Source organism: Aulostomus chinensis, chromosome 15 (genome assembly GCF_037954235.1).
Source record: "Aulostomus chinensis isolate RoL2024-O1b breed Wild chromosome 15, RoL_Achi_v1.0, whole genome shotgun sequence".
In the NCBI taxonomy this organism is placed as follows: domain Eukaryota; kingdom Metazoa; phylum Chordata; class Actinopteri; order Syngnathiformes; family Aulostomidae; genus Aulostomus; species Aulostomus chinensis.
The window spans coordinates 7,171,616-7,187,865 of NC_141334.1; the positions used below are offsets into that span (position 1 = coordinate 7,171,616).

A 16,250-nucleotide genomic window follows, 5' to 3' on the forward strand; every position below is an offset into this window, starting at 1 on the left:
AATGTGCATTATTTTCTGATGATTTGCACTTTCCAGCATTCGTGTCCAGATTTGGGCTCTTCGCTCGTGTATCACGTCCTTAGAATGTGATCTTTTATTCAAGGGAAGAAGAATTGGCTCATGGGGCTAAAAGAGATCAAAGATCAAGAGATCTCTTTCAAAATAAAGGCTCTAGAAAAGAACTTAGAAAAGACTAGGTACACAATACACACACACGTGAACACATCTTGCAAGTAAAGAGCCTTTCATAAGGCAAGTTTGTATCATCAGTCACTGACAGACAAAGAAAACAATCCTTTAAACCTGTTGGGTTGTTATGTATTTGTGATGATTTGCATGAAATCTATGCAGTGCCACCCGGTGTGGTTGCTAGGAGACTTTTTCTGGACACTCAAAGCCCCAGTAGAAGGCGGGTACGGTATGTCTCTGTTGGCACCACCCTCCATATACACCTTCGAGAAAATACAGATTACCGAGACATAAGTCACAGTGACAAAGTATAACTGCGTGTTCCAGCAGGGCTTTGCTGGCGAGCAGCCTTTTTTGAGAGGGCTCTCTCCAAATGAGGTGGGAAGTCAGTGAAAGCACAGAGCCGTGACTAGGAGGGACACTGCAGTGTCAGCGAAGGCAGCGTTTTAGAGTTTGTAGTCTTTGTTTAACGGGGTTCTAAAAACAAAAAGAGGCTCTCAAAAGTGCTGACATTATTCAGTAAAAACCTTCGCTTAGCAGCAGCTCTGCTAAGTAAATCAGATTCATCTCTTGACAGTGAAAATGAATGAATCCAGATAATTGGTAGATACTGACACTGACATCTAGACAAGCACCAGCTGTTTCTTTGGCAGAATTTTGGACCTCCAGTCTGTTAGGGATGAAAACTCGAGCCTGTCTGTGCTCAACCCATCGTGGGTATGTGTCGCATGTAGCTCGACCAGTTGGGCCGCATTCTTCACTGAAGCAAACATGTCATCCGGGATTCTTCCGGAGAAGGAGCGCTGCAAAACGCATTTCTCTGAAACTGTCGCCAGCTGTGTAGGGTTGGGCTGCACAGTGTTCTAAAATGAAAATAAATGAATAAATGTGTTGGTCAGGTCAGAGGAAGAAAAGGGATCTTATTTGTAGTGTAACTTTAAACATTTGGATAAAGAAAATGGGATTTTTTTTTCTGTTTTAGCCAAGAATGTTGTTAATTTATTCACACATTCAGCATAACAAATACTTGGAATTCTTCTGATAGAACTACGTTCTTCATGAAGGAACTGTAGTTATAACCTGAGAGCAAATCTGAAATGCAGTTGTAACAGCTGACTTCAGTTGAGCATCTTTCCACTTTCTGTATATTTAAAAATGAGGATTTGAATCTCAAAGCATCTTCAGTAACAGAAAAACTAAACGAAACAAAGAATCATTGTCGCAGCTTCAGTTACAGGCCAAGATTGACACTCGTCTTCGTGTGACTGTCTGTACATAGAACATTCTTTACTACACTCCTCATCGCGTGTGTGTTTGTGTGTGGGTGGGTGTGTGCAGGGGTGTGTGCGCGCGTGCACGCACATGAGTCCATGCACAACTTTTGGTCAACCATTGTCCTCCGTATGGCCCTGACTGGAGTGAAACTCTGCGCCCTGTACAGCAGGTTGGCGCTTTTGCGTTGCTGTCGTAGCACGCAGGGCTCAATGAAGAATAGGATGATGTCACACTACAGGTATGCTGCAAACCACCAGCAGCACGACTGATCTGTCGAGGCGGGAGGCCATTGCTGAATCTGTGTATTGTACATAAACTGACATGTACACCAACAGTTCTGGTAACACACTGTAGCTCACAGGTTCTGCAGATGATTATTAAATGGTGTGTTTGTTACCTTTTTGCTCAGATTATTGAAGTTTAGCCAGTTGTGCAGTTCTGTGTGTTTGTGAGTGTGTGTTTGTGCGTGCCAGAAGGAGAGAGGAAATGAAAGATGATGAGATGGCCAACAAGAGAGAGTGCGCTTTTTTCTTCCTCTCTTCTCTTTCACGTTGTGTTTTTACTTCACCGCTGAGCTGTTGTTATATATCTGGCAGTGTGTCTCAGGAAGTCTGTGGCGTGGCCTGACAGACAGACAGACAGACAGACAGACAGTCAGACACACACATACACACCCTCAGTTACATGCATACTTACTTTGATACATTAAAAGTGTATATTAATTTTTTTAACAATTTCCCTTCAAATACAGCAATTGTTATTGTTGAAACTATTATTCAATGAAAATATATATTTTTCGTGTCATACCTTGCATCTTTCAAAACAACCGGTAAAAACTGCTTACATAAACAGGCTATTAACAATTAAAAGGAGGAAAACCCAACTAATAATTGTAAAAAAAAAAAGCATAAATAAAACAGTTAAAAAGGACAATAAAATAAAAATGAAGGAAGCAGAAAAAAAAGCGATTTATTTTCTTTATTTGTTTTTATGTCAGGGACAATGTGAGAAAACCCCGTATCAGCTTCAAATAAGAGAGTAGAGGTGTGCTACATGTGCGGTTTCTAGCAAAGGCTGCTTAACAACCCCTGTCCCTGCGCTGGCTTTTGTAGTTGGAAAAAAACAAGAACAACACAATGAAATTGGTTTAAGAGTCAATTTAGAATAAGACGGTGGATTTTCTTGTCAAATCTGCTGCGAAGCGTCTAACAATGTTAGTGGTTTTGAAAGTTGTATGTGATGTAAGAATAAAATCCTTTGGAAAAAATAAGTTGGAAATGAAAAGCTCAAGTTTAGTCTCACTTTCTCTCTCCCTCTTCTTTCGCCAGATCATGATCGAGTTCTGCCCCGGAGGTGCTGTGGACGCCACAATGCTCGGTAGGTCCATCCGTTTGCTGTCCGTGTGTCGTCAAACGCACTCCACCTTCCTGTCTGTCACGAGGGTCAAGTTCCACGCACCCCATAGCTGTTAGGACACCTGCCCCTTCAGCAGCAACTTATGAAGAAATACAAGATACTAAAGCTTTCCCGTCAAGATGGATTCCTGTTTTTGAACAGTAACCGTGAACTGAAACTTCTCTAGTTTGGCCTCAGATGCTCCAGAAAGCAGTCAGACACAGTGGAGTCCTCCAGTGTGGGAAATCCCTCTGGTGTGTTTTCTCTGGGTAATCCACAGCCTCATAACTGTCTGTACCCCCACTGCAGCTAACCAAACACAGACACGTAAGCGCAAAGTCTGCAGGGGAGGACTAGCTTCCATGAGTGAAAGCTCCCCTTATCTGAGATAACTTATTCAGCAACACTATCTGAGAGGCTGGATAACTACAGATTTAACCTTTTTTCATGTTTTCTCAGGGAGGTCACACACCAGATCAAGACTTGGTTTAGCTGTGATTGTGTCTACGTGGAATTTGCAGTGTGTGCTTATTGCTCGGCTCTCTTTCTCGGCTCTCACTCCTCTCCGGTTCTCCCTCATCTAATCATCACTCTTCCCTCTGTCAACCTCTTTTCTGCCTTCCATCAGAGCTGGATCGCGGGCTGACAGAGCCGCAGATTAAGGTGGTTTGTCGCCAGACGCTGGAGGCTCTGGAGTACCTGCACACTATGAAGATCATCCACAGAGACCTGAAGGCTGGTAACATCCTCCTCATGCTGGACGGGGACATCAAACTAGGTGAGGCTGGACAGACTTAACGCTGTAAAATATCGCTTCAATATACAAAAGGGATATTTATCTCTTCATCATACACAGTGTCTGAAAAGAGCCTTATCACGGTTTCTGAGTTCATCTGATTTGATTCAAGAAGCAGAACTGTCCTTATCCGCGCAGACGTCAAAGTGTAAATGGCAATTCAGTCATTTAAATTTGGGTTGCTCGCCAAAATACATTCATAGATTTTAATAAACAGGTCTTCCAGATCTAGAGCACAATCGTAGCATCACTTGAATACGTAGCCTCAGTGAGTTTAATGGAAATCTGCCGAAGTAGTTTTTGGACATCTTAACCTTTTTATCAGAAAGTGGCTGCAGAATATGATCGAGTCTTTAGCTTTTGCTCATAGCTAAATCTTACTAATGAATGGTTGTTCTTCAAGATTCAAGATCTCTGATTTGATTCAGATCACCTCCCAATGTCAGTTACTCGTTCCTTTTTGATGTTAACATCCAATCATTTTCCATTAAAGTCCATCTTTTTTTGAGAGAGAGAGAGAGACAGAGAGAGAGAGAGATCCTGCTAACAATTAGGCAACACGTCAGTGAAGACATCACCCTGTCAGTGGAGGAAATGGAGTGTGATCAAACGAAGCGATGGAGACTGTAGCGGCGTGTTAAACATAGCGCACCGTCTCTCTGTAGACCGTAAAAATAAAACCCATCTGTTTCATGTTAAAATGATGCAGGTGGACAGAATCTGAAACTAATCCCAACACCTTGTCATGGCCGTGCTGCAGGTTAGCACTGGAACTCTTGTATCTCTGCCGACACACGCACGCGCACACACACACACACACTCACACTCACACTCACACACACACACACACACTCACACTCACACACACACACACACACACACACACACACACACACACACACACACACACACACACTCACTCAGAGCCGTTGCACTGTCGGAGGACCATGTGGGAAAATGACATTCTAAGAAGTTTAGCATATTTTCATTTATTGCCTAATTTTTTTTTTGAAGAGACCTTCACATTCTTGACATTTTACAGCTGAAGTTGTGGATTTAATGTTTTACACTGAAGCTTTCCAGAAAAAAAAGGGGAAATGGCTTTGTTCTGTCACTTAAGGGAACGCTGACATCTTCATAATCAGAAGTAAAACATTCAACTATTTTCATTTCATTTTTTTTTTTAACCAGCAAAGGACAACACCCACAGAGGTTCACAGCAATTAATATTCGTATATCAACTTGTCACCCTTTGGCAGAAATATTTGATCTCTGTTGCTCCTAACACTCACTGGCTCCTTTTCACCTTTAATTATTTTTCATCTGCCAGTCTCACATTTTTAGGTCAACATTTGTTTGCTTTAGTTTTATTGTGGGCGTGTGATTTCACGCGACTGTGTTTATTTTGGATTTTAAATTCAAGTTGAACATTTTATCAGCTACTGTATTCGTTCAGTCAGACCTGCTGCGCATCTTGTTTGAGACCTTGTTTTTTTAATTTTATTGCCACCCATTCTTCCCGTAGACACTATATTTAGATATAATCACTGGGAGTTGCCTCCTTTAAACTCATTAAGTTTTGAGACGGACTCATTTGCAGTCTGCAAATCTATCTAACTGCAAGTGCATTCAAACTTGGCAGCAATTAAACATCTTCGAGCTCCACCAAATACAGTGTGTTCGTCGGCGATGTAAGCCAAGAAAAATTCCAGTTGTTCTGTGCAGCATAGTGTGCTGTAAACATCTCGGGCTCTTGTGTGTGTGTGTGTGTGTATGTGTATGTGTGTGTGTGTGTGTGTGTGTATATATATATATATATATATATATATATATAAGAATTTTTTTAGTGGCTGATTTTTTTTATTTAGTTATTTTTTAGATATAGAGGAACTCACAAAAACTCAACAACTTAGTTCTTCATTATAGAAAATATCTGCATTTTTCCAGTTGAAATAATTGCAGTGAAAACGCCGGGAAACGCATCACGGCGCACTAATTTAGTTTCTTATATTATGGGTAAATGATTTAAGTGTGTCCAGTAAAAATATATTCATGATACTGATCGAGGAACACCCTCACCAGTTCTCGCTGGGAACGTGCGAGATTGTAGGTCAAACCAACTGCTTCATATTTGAGAATGTAGTTGACCTATTTATTGGTTCAGCCCATATCTCCTTGTTAACACCTTTCAGAACATGAATTTGTCATCGCTTGTAGGGCGGCGACTGGTGAACATTTTCAGGGCAGCGCGATGGTATCAGGACGTCATCAGTATCAGCAGACATCTGTCATAACTGCATCGGTGATGAAGTTTCTTCTTTCTTGCTCTTCATCTGTCGTTAATGATGATTAAACAGTGTGGCAAATACACAATAAGATGGACGGAAACATTTTTTTCCCCCCAATTCTTAATGTTTACATGTGTTTTTCTCTGTGCAAAACCTAAATATCTTCTATCTTATTTTGTACATATCATATCAACATCTGTTCATATCAGCTGTCGGCCAAATCTTTTCTAAAATATCGGCATATCAGCAAAAAAAAGAAGAAGAAAAAAAAAACACTTTCATGCATCCTAAATATTTTCATCCTTTACTAATCTGTTCATTAATTTCACAGTTGATCAGTGAATCCATCTTCTGTGTTTAAAATGCAAAGAACATTTGAGGAATGCTAATCAAAATTTCCCAAAGGCGGGTTTGATACTGATGTCTACTCAACAGTACAACAATCCAAAACTCTTGGTTTTCTCTCATGATGACAAACAAAGGCAAATTTTTGTTTTTAAGCTTGGAACCTGCAGGTTTTTTTGGACATTTATTTAAACCACAATAAAAGAGACTGAAACGATTAATTATCCAAGGTAATTGTTGCAGCTCTAATCTCTTCGGAAGTATAAATCGGTAGTGTGATTTATCGTCTTTGTTGTCAGGGAAAACTCTCCCTGCAAGTGTTAAGACATCAACTGTCCAAATGACAGGTTTAACTGGGAAGTCTACTGCATCTGCCAAACGCTGCCAAAACATACTCAGTCATAGAGAAAAAGCCATCAGCCAAAATGGGAACACCCCTGTAATCGGAGGAAATGGGACGGCTTGTTTAGGAAACGGGGCGAACTATAAATTCTCTGCCCATCACAACAGCATGACAGCTTTATGAACTACAAACTATTTGTCTACAACAACTAAGAAAAAAAAAAAGAAAGGAAAAGATGGAGGTCCATGAACCGGCTTTATTACGGCTCACTGTACGGTGCTGACGGGGGAACGGGACGGGTTTCTCATCTATTTTTCATCATCCCTTTTTTTTGTGTGTGTGTGTGTCTCCATTTTACAGCTGATTTTGGCGTGTCGGCAAAAAACACCAAAACCCTACAAAGAAGAGATTCTTTCATTGGTACGCCATACTGGTGAGTGGGACCGCCACCCTTTTCAGAGCAATTTGTCACTGTATTTTTTTGTATAATGGACGTCTTGCAAATGTGCTCCAGAGAATTGAATAGATTTGTCATCACAATGATTCACCATCCTGTGAACCCAGTGTCCCCACATTGTGTTGAGCTATTAAAGGACTATTTATCCCAGTAACCCCATGTCACAAACCACCAGCAGCCACTGGCCTGCGTGAGCTACTGTAGGAGAGTGATGGATCTCGATACCTCGGCTACCCTGCTGGACTCCTCCGTTGTTGTGACAACAGTGTGGTTGCCTCCTCCATACTGAACAAATTGATAATGTGAACCTTGTCCCAGTGTTCCCCTGCAGTATGTGAATGTGGTAGTTAATCATTGCCTACAACAGGTTCAACATCCACCCGGAAGACACTCCCACTTCAATAAAAACATGGCCGTGCATTCATGCTGCACAGCACTGACACTGGTCCTATAGCCAACGCACTGATCCCCCAAGTCAACAAGAAAGAGTGGAAACATGACTTTCTTTTTGTTTTGAGCGCCATTTTTCACATTAGTAAACAGAGTGACTGGAGAAGTGTGCTTGATGTTGACACATGCGAAACACTAAGTTGGGGGGGGGGCGTGCTGTTAATCACCTGATTGTAAAAGTAAGTCACTCAGATAAGTGTTGTAAATAGTTGCTTTATCAGAACGATAACAGGAGAATAATGTCAGTTTATTTAAGGGCCAGCATTTGTGACATTAAAAGTGCAGGTTGACAAAGAAGCAGATCCAATTTTATGGATTTTTACATTTATTAGAATCTTAATAAACACATATTCAAATGCGTGACTTTGGGTACTTGATTTTTTTTTTAAATTATTTATTTTTGCTGCAACTCTAGCATTCAAACCAAACTCCCTGAGGTCTTCGGTACTCTTTGTAGACGCATTCGCTATGCATGTGAATCTTATTGGAAAGTTCCGCACCACGCATTCAGTTTAAATTACTGACAAATTCAATGGCACTAGCAGAGAAAAAAAAACTGCATAGCTCAACTTCATGGAGGATTTCACTTCACTATGATCAAGTGTTTTCTCTCGCTCTCTCTGTCAGGATGGCCCCAGAGGTGGTTATGTGCGAGACAATGAAGGATGCTCCGTACGACTACAAGGCTGACATCTGGTCTCTTGGAATTACTCTGATCGAGCTTGCCCAGATTGAGCCTCCGCACCATGAGCTCAACCCCATGAGGGTGCTGCTGAAGATCGCCAAGTCCGAGCCTCCCACCCTGGAGCAACCGAGCAAATGGTGAGAAAATAAATCTGAAATCCATTTTTTGTACTTTTAGGCACTTATTTAGGATCTTATTGTCATCGTCCCCACCCGACCACCACCCTGACTATCTAAAACCCCAGCCGAGCAGAGATGCTGAGCTATGACTTAGCATAGCTGCAGATTTACCAGTATTATCTGTTTTTAACAGGTGCTAATAGGAGTCTTGGGAAGTGGAGCATACTCATCATTCTTTCGTTTGTGCACAAATCCGTTCCATGTCATGAGACTTTTGCAAATGATGACACTTAAATGTTTTGTTAGGCTAACAACTCCCATCCCTCATCTTCCCCCTTTCTTCCTTTCTCTTGCTTTTGGTTCGTGTCATTTCTTCCTCTCAGGTCACCGGAGTTTAAAGACTTTCTGAAGACAGCATTGGATAAAAACACAGAGACCCGTCCATCTGCAGCACAGCTCCTGGAGGTAAACCCTGACGCGGTGCACTATTATAAAACACTGCATAGCGTTTCATCTTGATATACAAGGGAACATTGTCCTCTCTCTGTCCTTATCTTGCACCGACACATATATGGAGCCTTTTTTTAATTTTCTATTTAAAGATCTGAATGGTGTGATCTATGCCAGGGGAGTGGGTGGTGCCCACTGGAGGGTAGTGGCATGTGAATGGGCAGGGACAGAAAGGGAGTGGACGGCAAATGCAGCAGGCGAAGAATGAGGGAGTGTGTAAAACATGAATGGAAGTTACTTTTATACCCTTGCCCTTCTGTTTTTTTCTTTTTCTTTTCTTTCTTTGTGCCTCACATTTAACGTGATGAAGGCACTGGACTCGGGTCAGTTTCTGTAACGCCTCACTCAAGGACACTGAGGACATACTCCTAGGTTTTAGAAGTGAGTGGAAATTATTAAAGAGTCAAGGGGAGGAGGAAAAAAACAAAACCTGCATTGCAAAACCAATCCAGAGTTTTTAGGGCGGCACATGTCCTGCAGCAGTTGTGTACTGGTAAACACTGTCCTACCAGCAACACGGGCATTGTAGGATGGCCCAACTGAAGTCACCTTCAGGGTTTGTTTTTTTGTCCATCCATCCATCCATCCATCCATCTATCCATTTTCTTCCGCTCATCCTGTTAAGGGTTTGTTACTTGTATTAACGGTAAAAGATTTTGATCGGTTCAAAACAGACAATTAATGTTGCTTGAACCTTAATTTTTTCCATTTTTTTTTTAAAAGCAGTTAGTCATGTCTCCGGTTTGTTCACTACAACTGGGAGAGCATCGTTTCTGGTTTGGCACGTCCTTGACTAAATGTAAAGGATGCGGGCTTGTGAGCAGCCGTTCTCGCTGTCTAAGCAGCGATCGGGCCTTCCTAAAAACTCCAGACTTCAGTAGGCAGGCATCTCTGATGTCTGGAAATACTACGAGCACGCCAGAAAACAGGGTTGACGAACTGTATAGCAGCATGGAGGGCTGTGACGGGGTTTGGTAACCTTTTAACCACATTGTGCTTTTCAATCTCAGCGCAGACTAAAGGACGATAGAGCTCTGCTTGTGTGCGGACGTGTGGAATATGTGGCCAAGTTGACAAAAGTCCCAGAAGAAGCCGCATTTGCCCAGGTTTTGTGTTTACCTCAGTGCTGACGAAGGACATCTACTGTCATTTGCCTTCACATTGAAGGCTGGTTCAACCCTTTCCCAGATGTTTGTGGGATTTAGGCTAATAAAAAGGGTCTTTATTAGCTGATGTTTTTCTTTTTGAATGACCGTCTTTACGTAATCAAATCACACCTAGAATGAAGCTCCAGAGAGGTTAATGACAAATGTTTTTCAAAGTACAGAATCTCAAGCAAGGAGAAGAAAAGAAGTTTAAAAAAAATGGCGTCGGATAGGAGCAGGAGAGCAGTGTCTATTAAAATTCAGAGCCACAGTTTCCTGTCTGTATCCCACAGCTGAGGGAATGCCAGCTATTTACATTCCCTTCTCAGCCAGTAGGATGTGTGGATCACCCTTAGCTCACCACCTCTGACCAATTACAGACAGGCGGAGATGAAAAATCCCTTACTCCGGCCCGCAGGGAATTCTACATGTGCTTTCCAGTGGGGGGGGGGGGGGGGGGGAGAGACGGGCGCGGTCTGGTTTTTGGTGCCAATGCTGGAAGTTTTAGATGTTTATCATACTCTGTACTACCGTCTGCCATCAGATAGCATTTACTGTAGCCAGCTGAGCAATGATGGAATGAGGATCCTGGTGCATAATACATATCAAATGATGTTTAATCATGATTCAAATGATGCATAATAAGTCATGTTATTTTAGATAGTTACTCAACGGGACATGTTGACCTGAGGAATGGACAAGAGTCAGTAAACGAAGAGAACGATGAATCATAGATAAGGTCTGGATCGTGGGGGCTGAGACACGTGTTGACCGTATCTAAGGAGGACGGAACGTCACAGCGCTTGCTAGAACAGTAGTTGAGAACATCTTGGCCACCCGTCTGGTCCACATGTGTCAGGAATGTACACAAAACAACATGACACAGTATCAGTCACTGCGGTTGTGTGGCTGGCGAGAGAACATCTGGATGACTTGTGTTCATTATAGTGTATATAGCGACTCCTCCTACATAGTTTCCCATGGTGAGGATTTTGACTGGTTTTGATCAAAGCGTGACTGTCATTTTACCGTCGAGGAAAATAAAAGCAGAAAACAGACTGCCAACACTTTTGATAGGAACGGATTCTGTTTTGTTCATAATTATTAAATCTTTCAGATGGATTATGAAAAATTATCAGCAGCAGATTAGTTTGACATTTGCAAATACTGTTTTGTGTGTGTGTGTGTGTATTACATATATAACATATATACATATATACCTATATATCATATGTGTGTGTATATATTACGTATACAGTATCGCATATATCCATGCATGTATACATATATGTACATGTGTGTGTTTGTGTATAAATATATACATATATGTATATATAGACATATGTGTTTATGTATGTATATGTGTGTGTATGTATGTATATATATACATATATATATACATATATATACATATGTATATATACACATATATACATATGTATATATATACATATATATACATATGTATATATATATACATATATATACATATGTATATATATACATATATATACATATGTATATATATATACATATATATACATATGTATATATACACATATATACATATGTATATATATGCATGCATGCATATATATGCATATATATGCATATATATATATATGCATATATATATGCATATATATATGCATGCATATATATGTATATATATGCATATATATATATGCATATATATATATGCATGTATAATGCAGTGTACATGTTATTTTACCTAAAAAATCCAGGTAGCCTTGGTGTTCAGATTACTGTTACTGTACTTTCAATAATATGAGCTGAATGTATAACAGAATGTGGGCAAATAAAAGTCGAGTCAGTTTTATTTGTGTTGCCAAAAATTCCAACACGCCTAACCCCAACTATGACCCAAACCCAAACCTAATTATAGCCCCAGATCTAAACACAACTCTTAACCTCCAAGTAGTCTTTGAAGATGTGAGGACTGGCCAAAATGCCCTCACTCTACAAAGAAAATTGAGTCTTTAACTTCAGATCTAAAACTCAGTGTTATTGCTTCACAGGTAACTGCTCTGATTCCCTCACGGCCTCACAATAAACACCCCCACATGCATGTAAGGCTCAAAAGGCAACGTGAACCCTATAAGAGAAGAGAGAAGCTCCTCCGTTCCACATTTCTTAACCAGATTTCACAGGGCAGCAACGCTGAACTGACTTCCCTGTGTCTTTTGATACGCCTCAGGACGAGTTATACTTCAGCTGGAGCATGTGAGATGTATGTTCACCTATAAATACTGTGACTCAATTGTTGATTCCGTGTGCTTGCTCCGCTCCGCCTGAAGGGAGAGGCGAGGTGTGCACAGATAATGTTTGCTTTCAAATCCAGTGTATGCTTTTACCGTAAGGATGTAAACTGAGATAATAAGAGGTACATTTTTAATCTTGGCAACATATGACGACTCGCTGGCAAGCATGACTTCGCCTGATGCTAATCTCTGAGTAAGGACGTGTCTCCAGGAGTCTGCTTCCTCATTTCCTTGCTAAACCTTATGACTGTTGTGATGTAAGATCTAAATCTCTATCTGATTTACTGTCTCTACCTGTTTCAGTTTAATCTGGAATAGTTTGAAACCTTTTTTACAATTATTTATGAAGTACATTTGGCAGATATCTTCAGAATTCATGAGGTTTTTCTCCCCATGCGTGACTTCTTGTTGAATTGCTAATACAGAAAAGGCATACTTGTGGGTAGAAGCTAGTGGCAGACAAAGATGAACAACAGCAAAAATCCCAAACTCTCAAATGCTTCGTCCTGTATAATCCAAGTATTCTTCATCATATTGTCAAACTAAACGCTTCATAAACACTTGTGATTTGAGCTAAACACTAAAACCACATTGATTCACACTGATGGCTGATGGCAAATCTGATGTCATTTAGGTAAATGAGAGCTGGTCGGTTGTTAGGGGCCAGCAGAGCAAGTCTGGGTGTGAATAGATTAAGAGGACTTGGATTATCCTGAGTGATGCGTTTGAGATTGAAACAGATGTTTCATGTAGTTTTCCTGCTATTAATCTATAGTCTCCACTAGCTTCCAGCAGTGATGCTGATGTTTTCTGAATTCTAGATTCACGAAAGAGTAACAGAGGTGAAAACAACATGTTTGTAAATTCACTGAAGTACGTGACTGAATTATCACTTTAGTTTTATCAATGAGGCGTTTAAAACTCTACTGTTCCTTGCTTTGAAGCCTGGTGCTCACTTAGCAACTTCGGACAAGAAATTTCCCCCCCAAATGAGTAAATATAATGTTGACGTGATGTGAACATCAGATGACACTCAGCATTTAAACTGCCTGACTCATTAGACAATAGCTGACTGTTGTTTGTGACGTTAAAATCTGTAGCCCGATGCAATCCTCAGGGACAAGAACCAGTACACACAAACAACTGGGCCAACAAATGTGCACACACTCCTAACAGCTCCCGCACACTTTCAGCCCCACTTGTAGCCTTTGCCTTTGTCAGCTGTTCCAATTAAATTACACAGCAGTGCAAAGCGTCTGAATAATAGATGATAATTCTTTTATCTCGGCTGCAGTCTGCTTTTAATTTATCTTTTTATTCTCTTTGCTCTCAATTTAGGAGGGCTTAGTTTGCACCCTGCAAAAACAAAATCTCTCTTTAGAAGACAACATGCTATTTAAAGGGCATTATTCCACATTAGTATGGCCATGTATTGTTTAGAGCGCCATTGTTGATGCTGTTCAGGAACCAACTAGCAGGTAGAGTTTCCTCAGCAGTGAAAGTCTCCTGTCGCCTTGCCGCTCATGTTCCACCTCTCTGACTTTACATTAACAGTCGGAAATTCCAGAGTGCCGTGTTTACAGACTTATTTCATAACCTACATTAGAATATCTTGAGCTCGTGGTAACCACAACCTTATTTCAGACATTTTAACCAAAAATGCATTAAAAAAAAAAATCCCAATGGCTTGGAGGCAGGAACCGGACGTTCAGCGGTGCCAACTTATTTCCATGCTTCATGACTATATTTAGAATTTGTTTATGTAAGATGAGGATATGATTCTTAAATTTAAAAGCAAGACTATTGGCTTATTTTGGACACTTACATCTTATCTGACTGACAACTTTGTATTAATTCTTATGCCCGCAGCACCCCTTCGTGAGCTCTGTGACGTCCAACCGTCCACTGATGGAGCTGGTGGCCGAGGCCAAAGCTGAGGTCATGGAGGAAATAGAGGACAATAGAGAGGAAGGAGAGGAGGACGACGCCATGGAGCTCCCTGTGGTACCAAACCTGGATTTTTTTTTTACTTATCTGTCCCTTTTTATTTTGTTCTCTGTCATTGTTTGTTTCTAAAGAAAGACGGGAGTGTGGGAAGGTCATGTCCCTGCAGTGCATTTAAGTTGTTGGGTTTTCAGATAGTAATGGAGGAGTGATTGTAATCTGCATTAAATACAAAGAAACTATTCAGAAAAGAGCCTTTTTAAGAGAATTAGATCAGTGGTTTTACTTTTCTCTCCTGTACCCTCTGAAACATTCAACCTCCTGCTGTTACCCCCTCTACCTCCATAGATGGGTGCTAGCGCCACTAGTAGCAAGGCTGGCACTGCTAACATTACAGCTAGCTCTCTCAGACACACTACAAGAAGCCCCAGATGGTTACAGGTCTCCTACCTAGGCAGGTTAGGCAAAATATACGGTGCTTATTTTTCCAACTCTGGGGGCAATGGACGTCTGGGTTGTGCATCCTCAGAAGACCTACCTGCAGCCTTACTCTGCTTCTGATTGGCAAATACTTGAAAAGTATCGGTGGATGGAACCAATCGGAGAGCCGTCACTTTGCTGAATGCAAGTGGCAGGAACACGCACTTGCCTGAATACGCATCCATTTCCAGTTGTTTTCCTAAACTATCCACTTCCTTTCCTTTATGAGTCTTTTGCACCTTTTGAAGTGCATTTCTTGGTAAACATGGCCTTCCTGCCAAAGGACTGCAGGTCCACTAAGTGGAGGCCATTCATAGATTGCTGCTCTCAGACTTTCTCCTGTTAAGGAGTTACGGTTGCCCGACAACTCCTGACGGAGTCATTTATGTAAGGTCAGACATTGTTCTGCTGCTGTACTCTGACCCTTAAATAAACGCCAGCGGCCCACAACTACACAGGATACTAGAAGTACTCCTACTAACAGGAAGCTGGATTGAGATGCATGTTTCTCTCCGTGGCGATGAATGTTTCCTCCTCCCCTCATGTTAATAGTTGCCCCCCCCCCCCTTCTCGCTGCAGCTCTCCACACAAGAAGAGGTTTTTAAAAGCAGTGAATAAAAGTTGATTGATCCTGTTTCCATTGTGAGTAGAAGAGGAGTTGCTAGATCCAGCGATGTTATCAGAATTAACTTGTCAGGATGTAGTTCTGTGGTCAGATGTGTACAGTAATGTGACCTGCTGTAGCCTGCAAGACACTAATTATCATAGAAAGCATAGAGCACCATTAAGTACAGTGAGTATAAAGTACCCAAAACATCCACTTTATTCCTGTGAAATAAAATTGAAATCCCATGAAAGATTTTCCAACTCGTGCTGAAAAAAAATAAGTGAGAATTCCCCAAATTCTTAACCTTCTATAAGTAATTTCAGGAAAGTTTCCACCGATTTACTGGAAACTATCCACCCCTTTTCACCACTAATTAAAATTAATGTGTAATGTAAAACAGGCACTTGTATAGACAGTACTTTAATTTAAATGGCTGCCCAAATATCTATCTGTAGTCAATGCCAAGTGTGATTTATTGCAGCTGTTTTATTGTCTCTTGCATCACAGCAGTATGGGGCCCTGAAAGCCGGCCAGCCTGACTCTCAGTTGTTTATCACCTCCGATAGATTGTGCACAGCCGGGGAGAAATGTTTGCAGAAAAGCTGAACCTGATCATAAAGATGTTTGTCTGGGAGATGAGATGAGTGTTGCTCATTTTGAAAGATAGTTGTGCATCGAATCCTGACGTGCAGATGAGATTTGTCGGAGTGAGAGAGAGAGAAAGCAGTCAAAATTTGTTCCTGTTATTTAGAGAAATGAATCAAATATTCATAATGGATTTTGAAAATTGCTCATCAAGAATACCGGCTATTTCCAGTTCTTCTCTAGAGGTGGGACACCTGTTAGTAGCATTTCAGCTTTGTGTCACAATCAGATACTTTAAAACCTGAAAACACACATTCGGTGCATAACAATAGGACTCCTCTTTTGTACTGACCTG

General features: G+C 41.0%; 1 protein-coding gene across 1 annotated transcript in view; it reads left to right on the plus strand.

Moving 5' to 3' along the window:
* Nucleotides 1-16,250, plus strand: part of stk10 (serine/threonine kinase 10) — a 39,591-nt gene that overhangs the window by 14,560 nt on the left and 8,781 nt on the right. The window contains exons 3-8 of the mRNA XM_086226623.1: nt 2,793-2,841; nt 3,488-3,637; nt 6,992-7,064; nt 8,166-8,360; nt 8,726-8,807; nt 14,149-14,283. Of these exons, the coding sequence (XP_086082749.1) occupies nt 2,793-2,841; nt 3,488-3,637; nt 6,992-7,064; nt 8,166-8,360; nt 8,726-8,807; nt 14,149-14,283 (684 nt within the window). The remainder of the gene's footprint in view (nt 1-2,792; nt 2,842-3,487; nt 3,638-6,991; nt 7,065-8,165; nt 8,361-8,725; nt 8,808-14,148; nt 14,284-16,250) is intronic.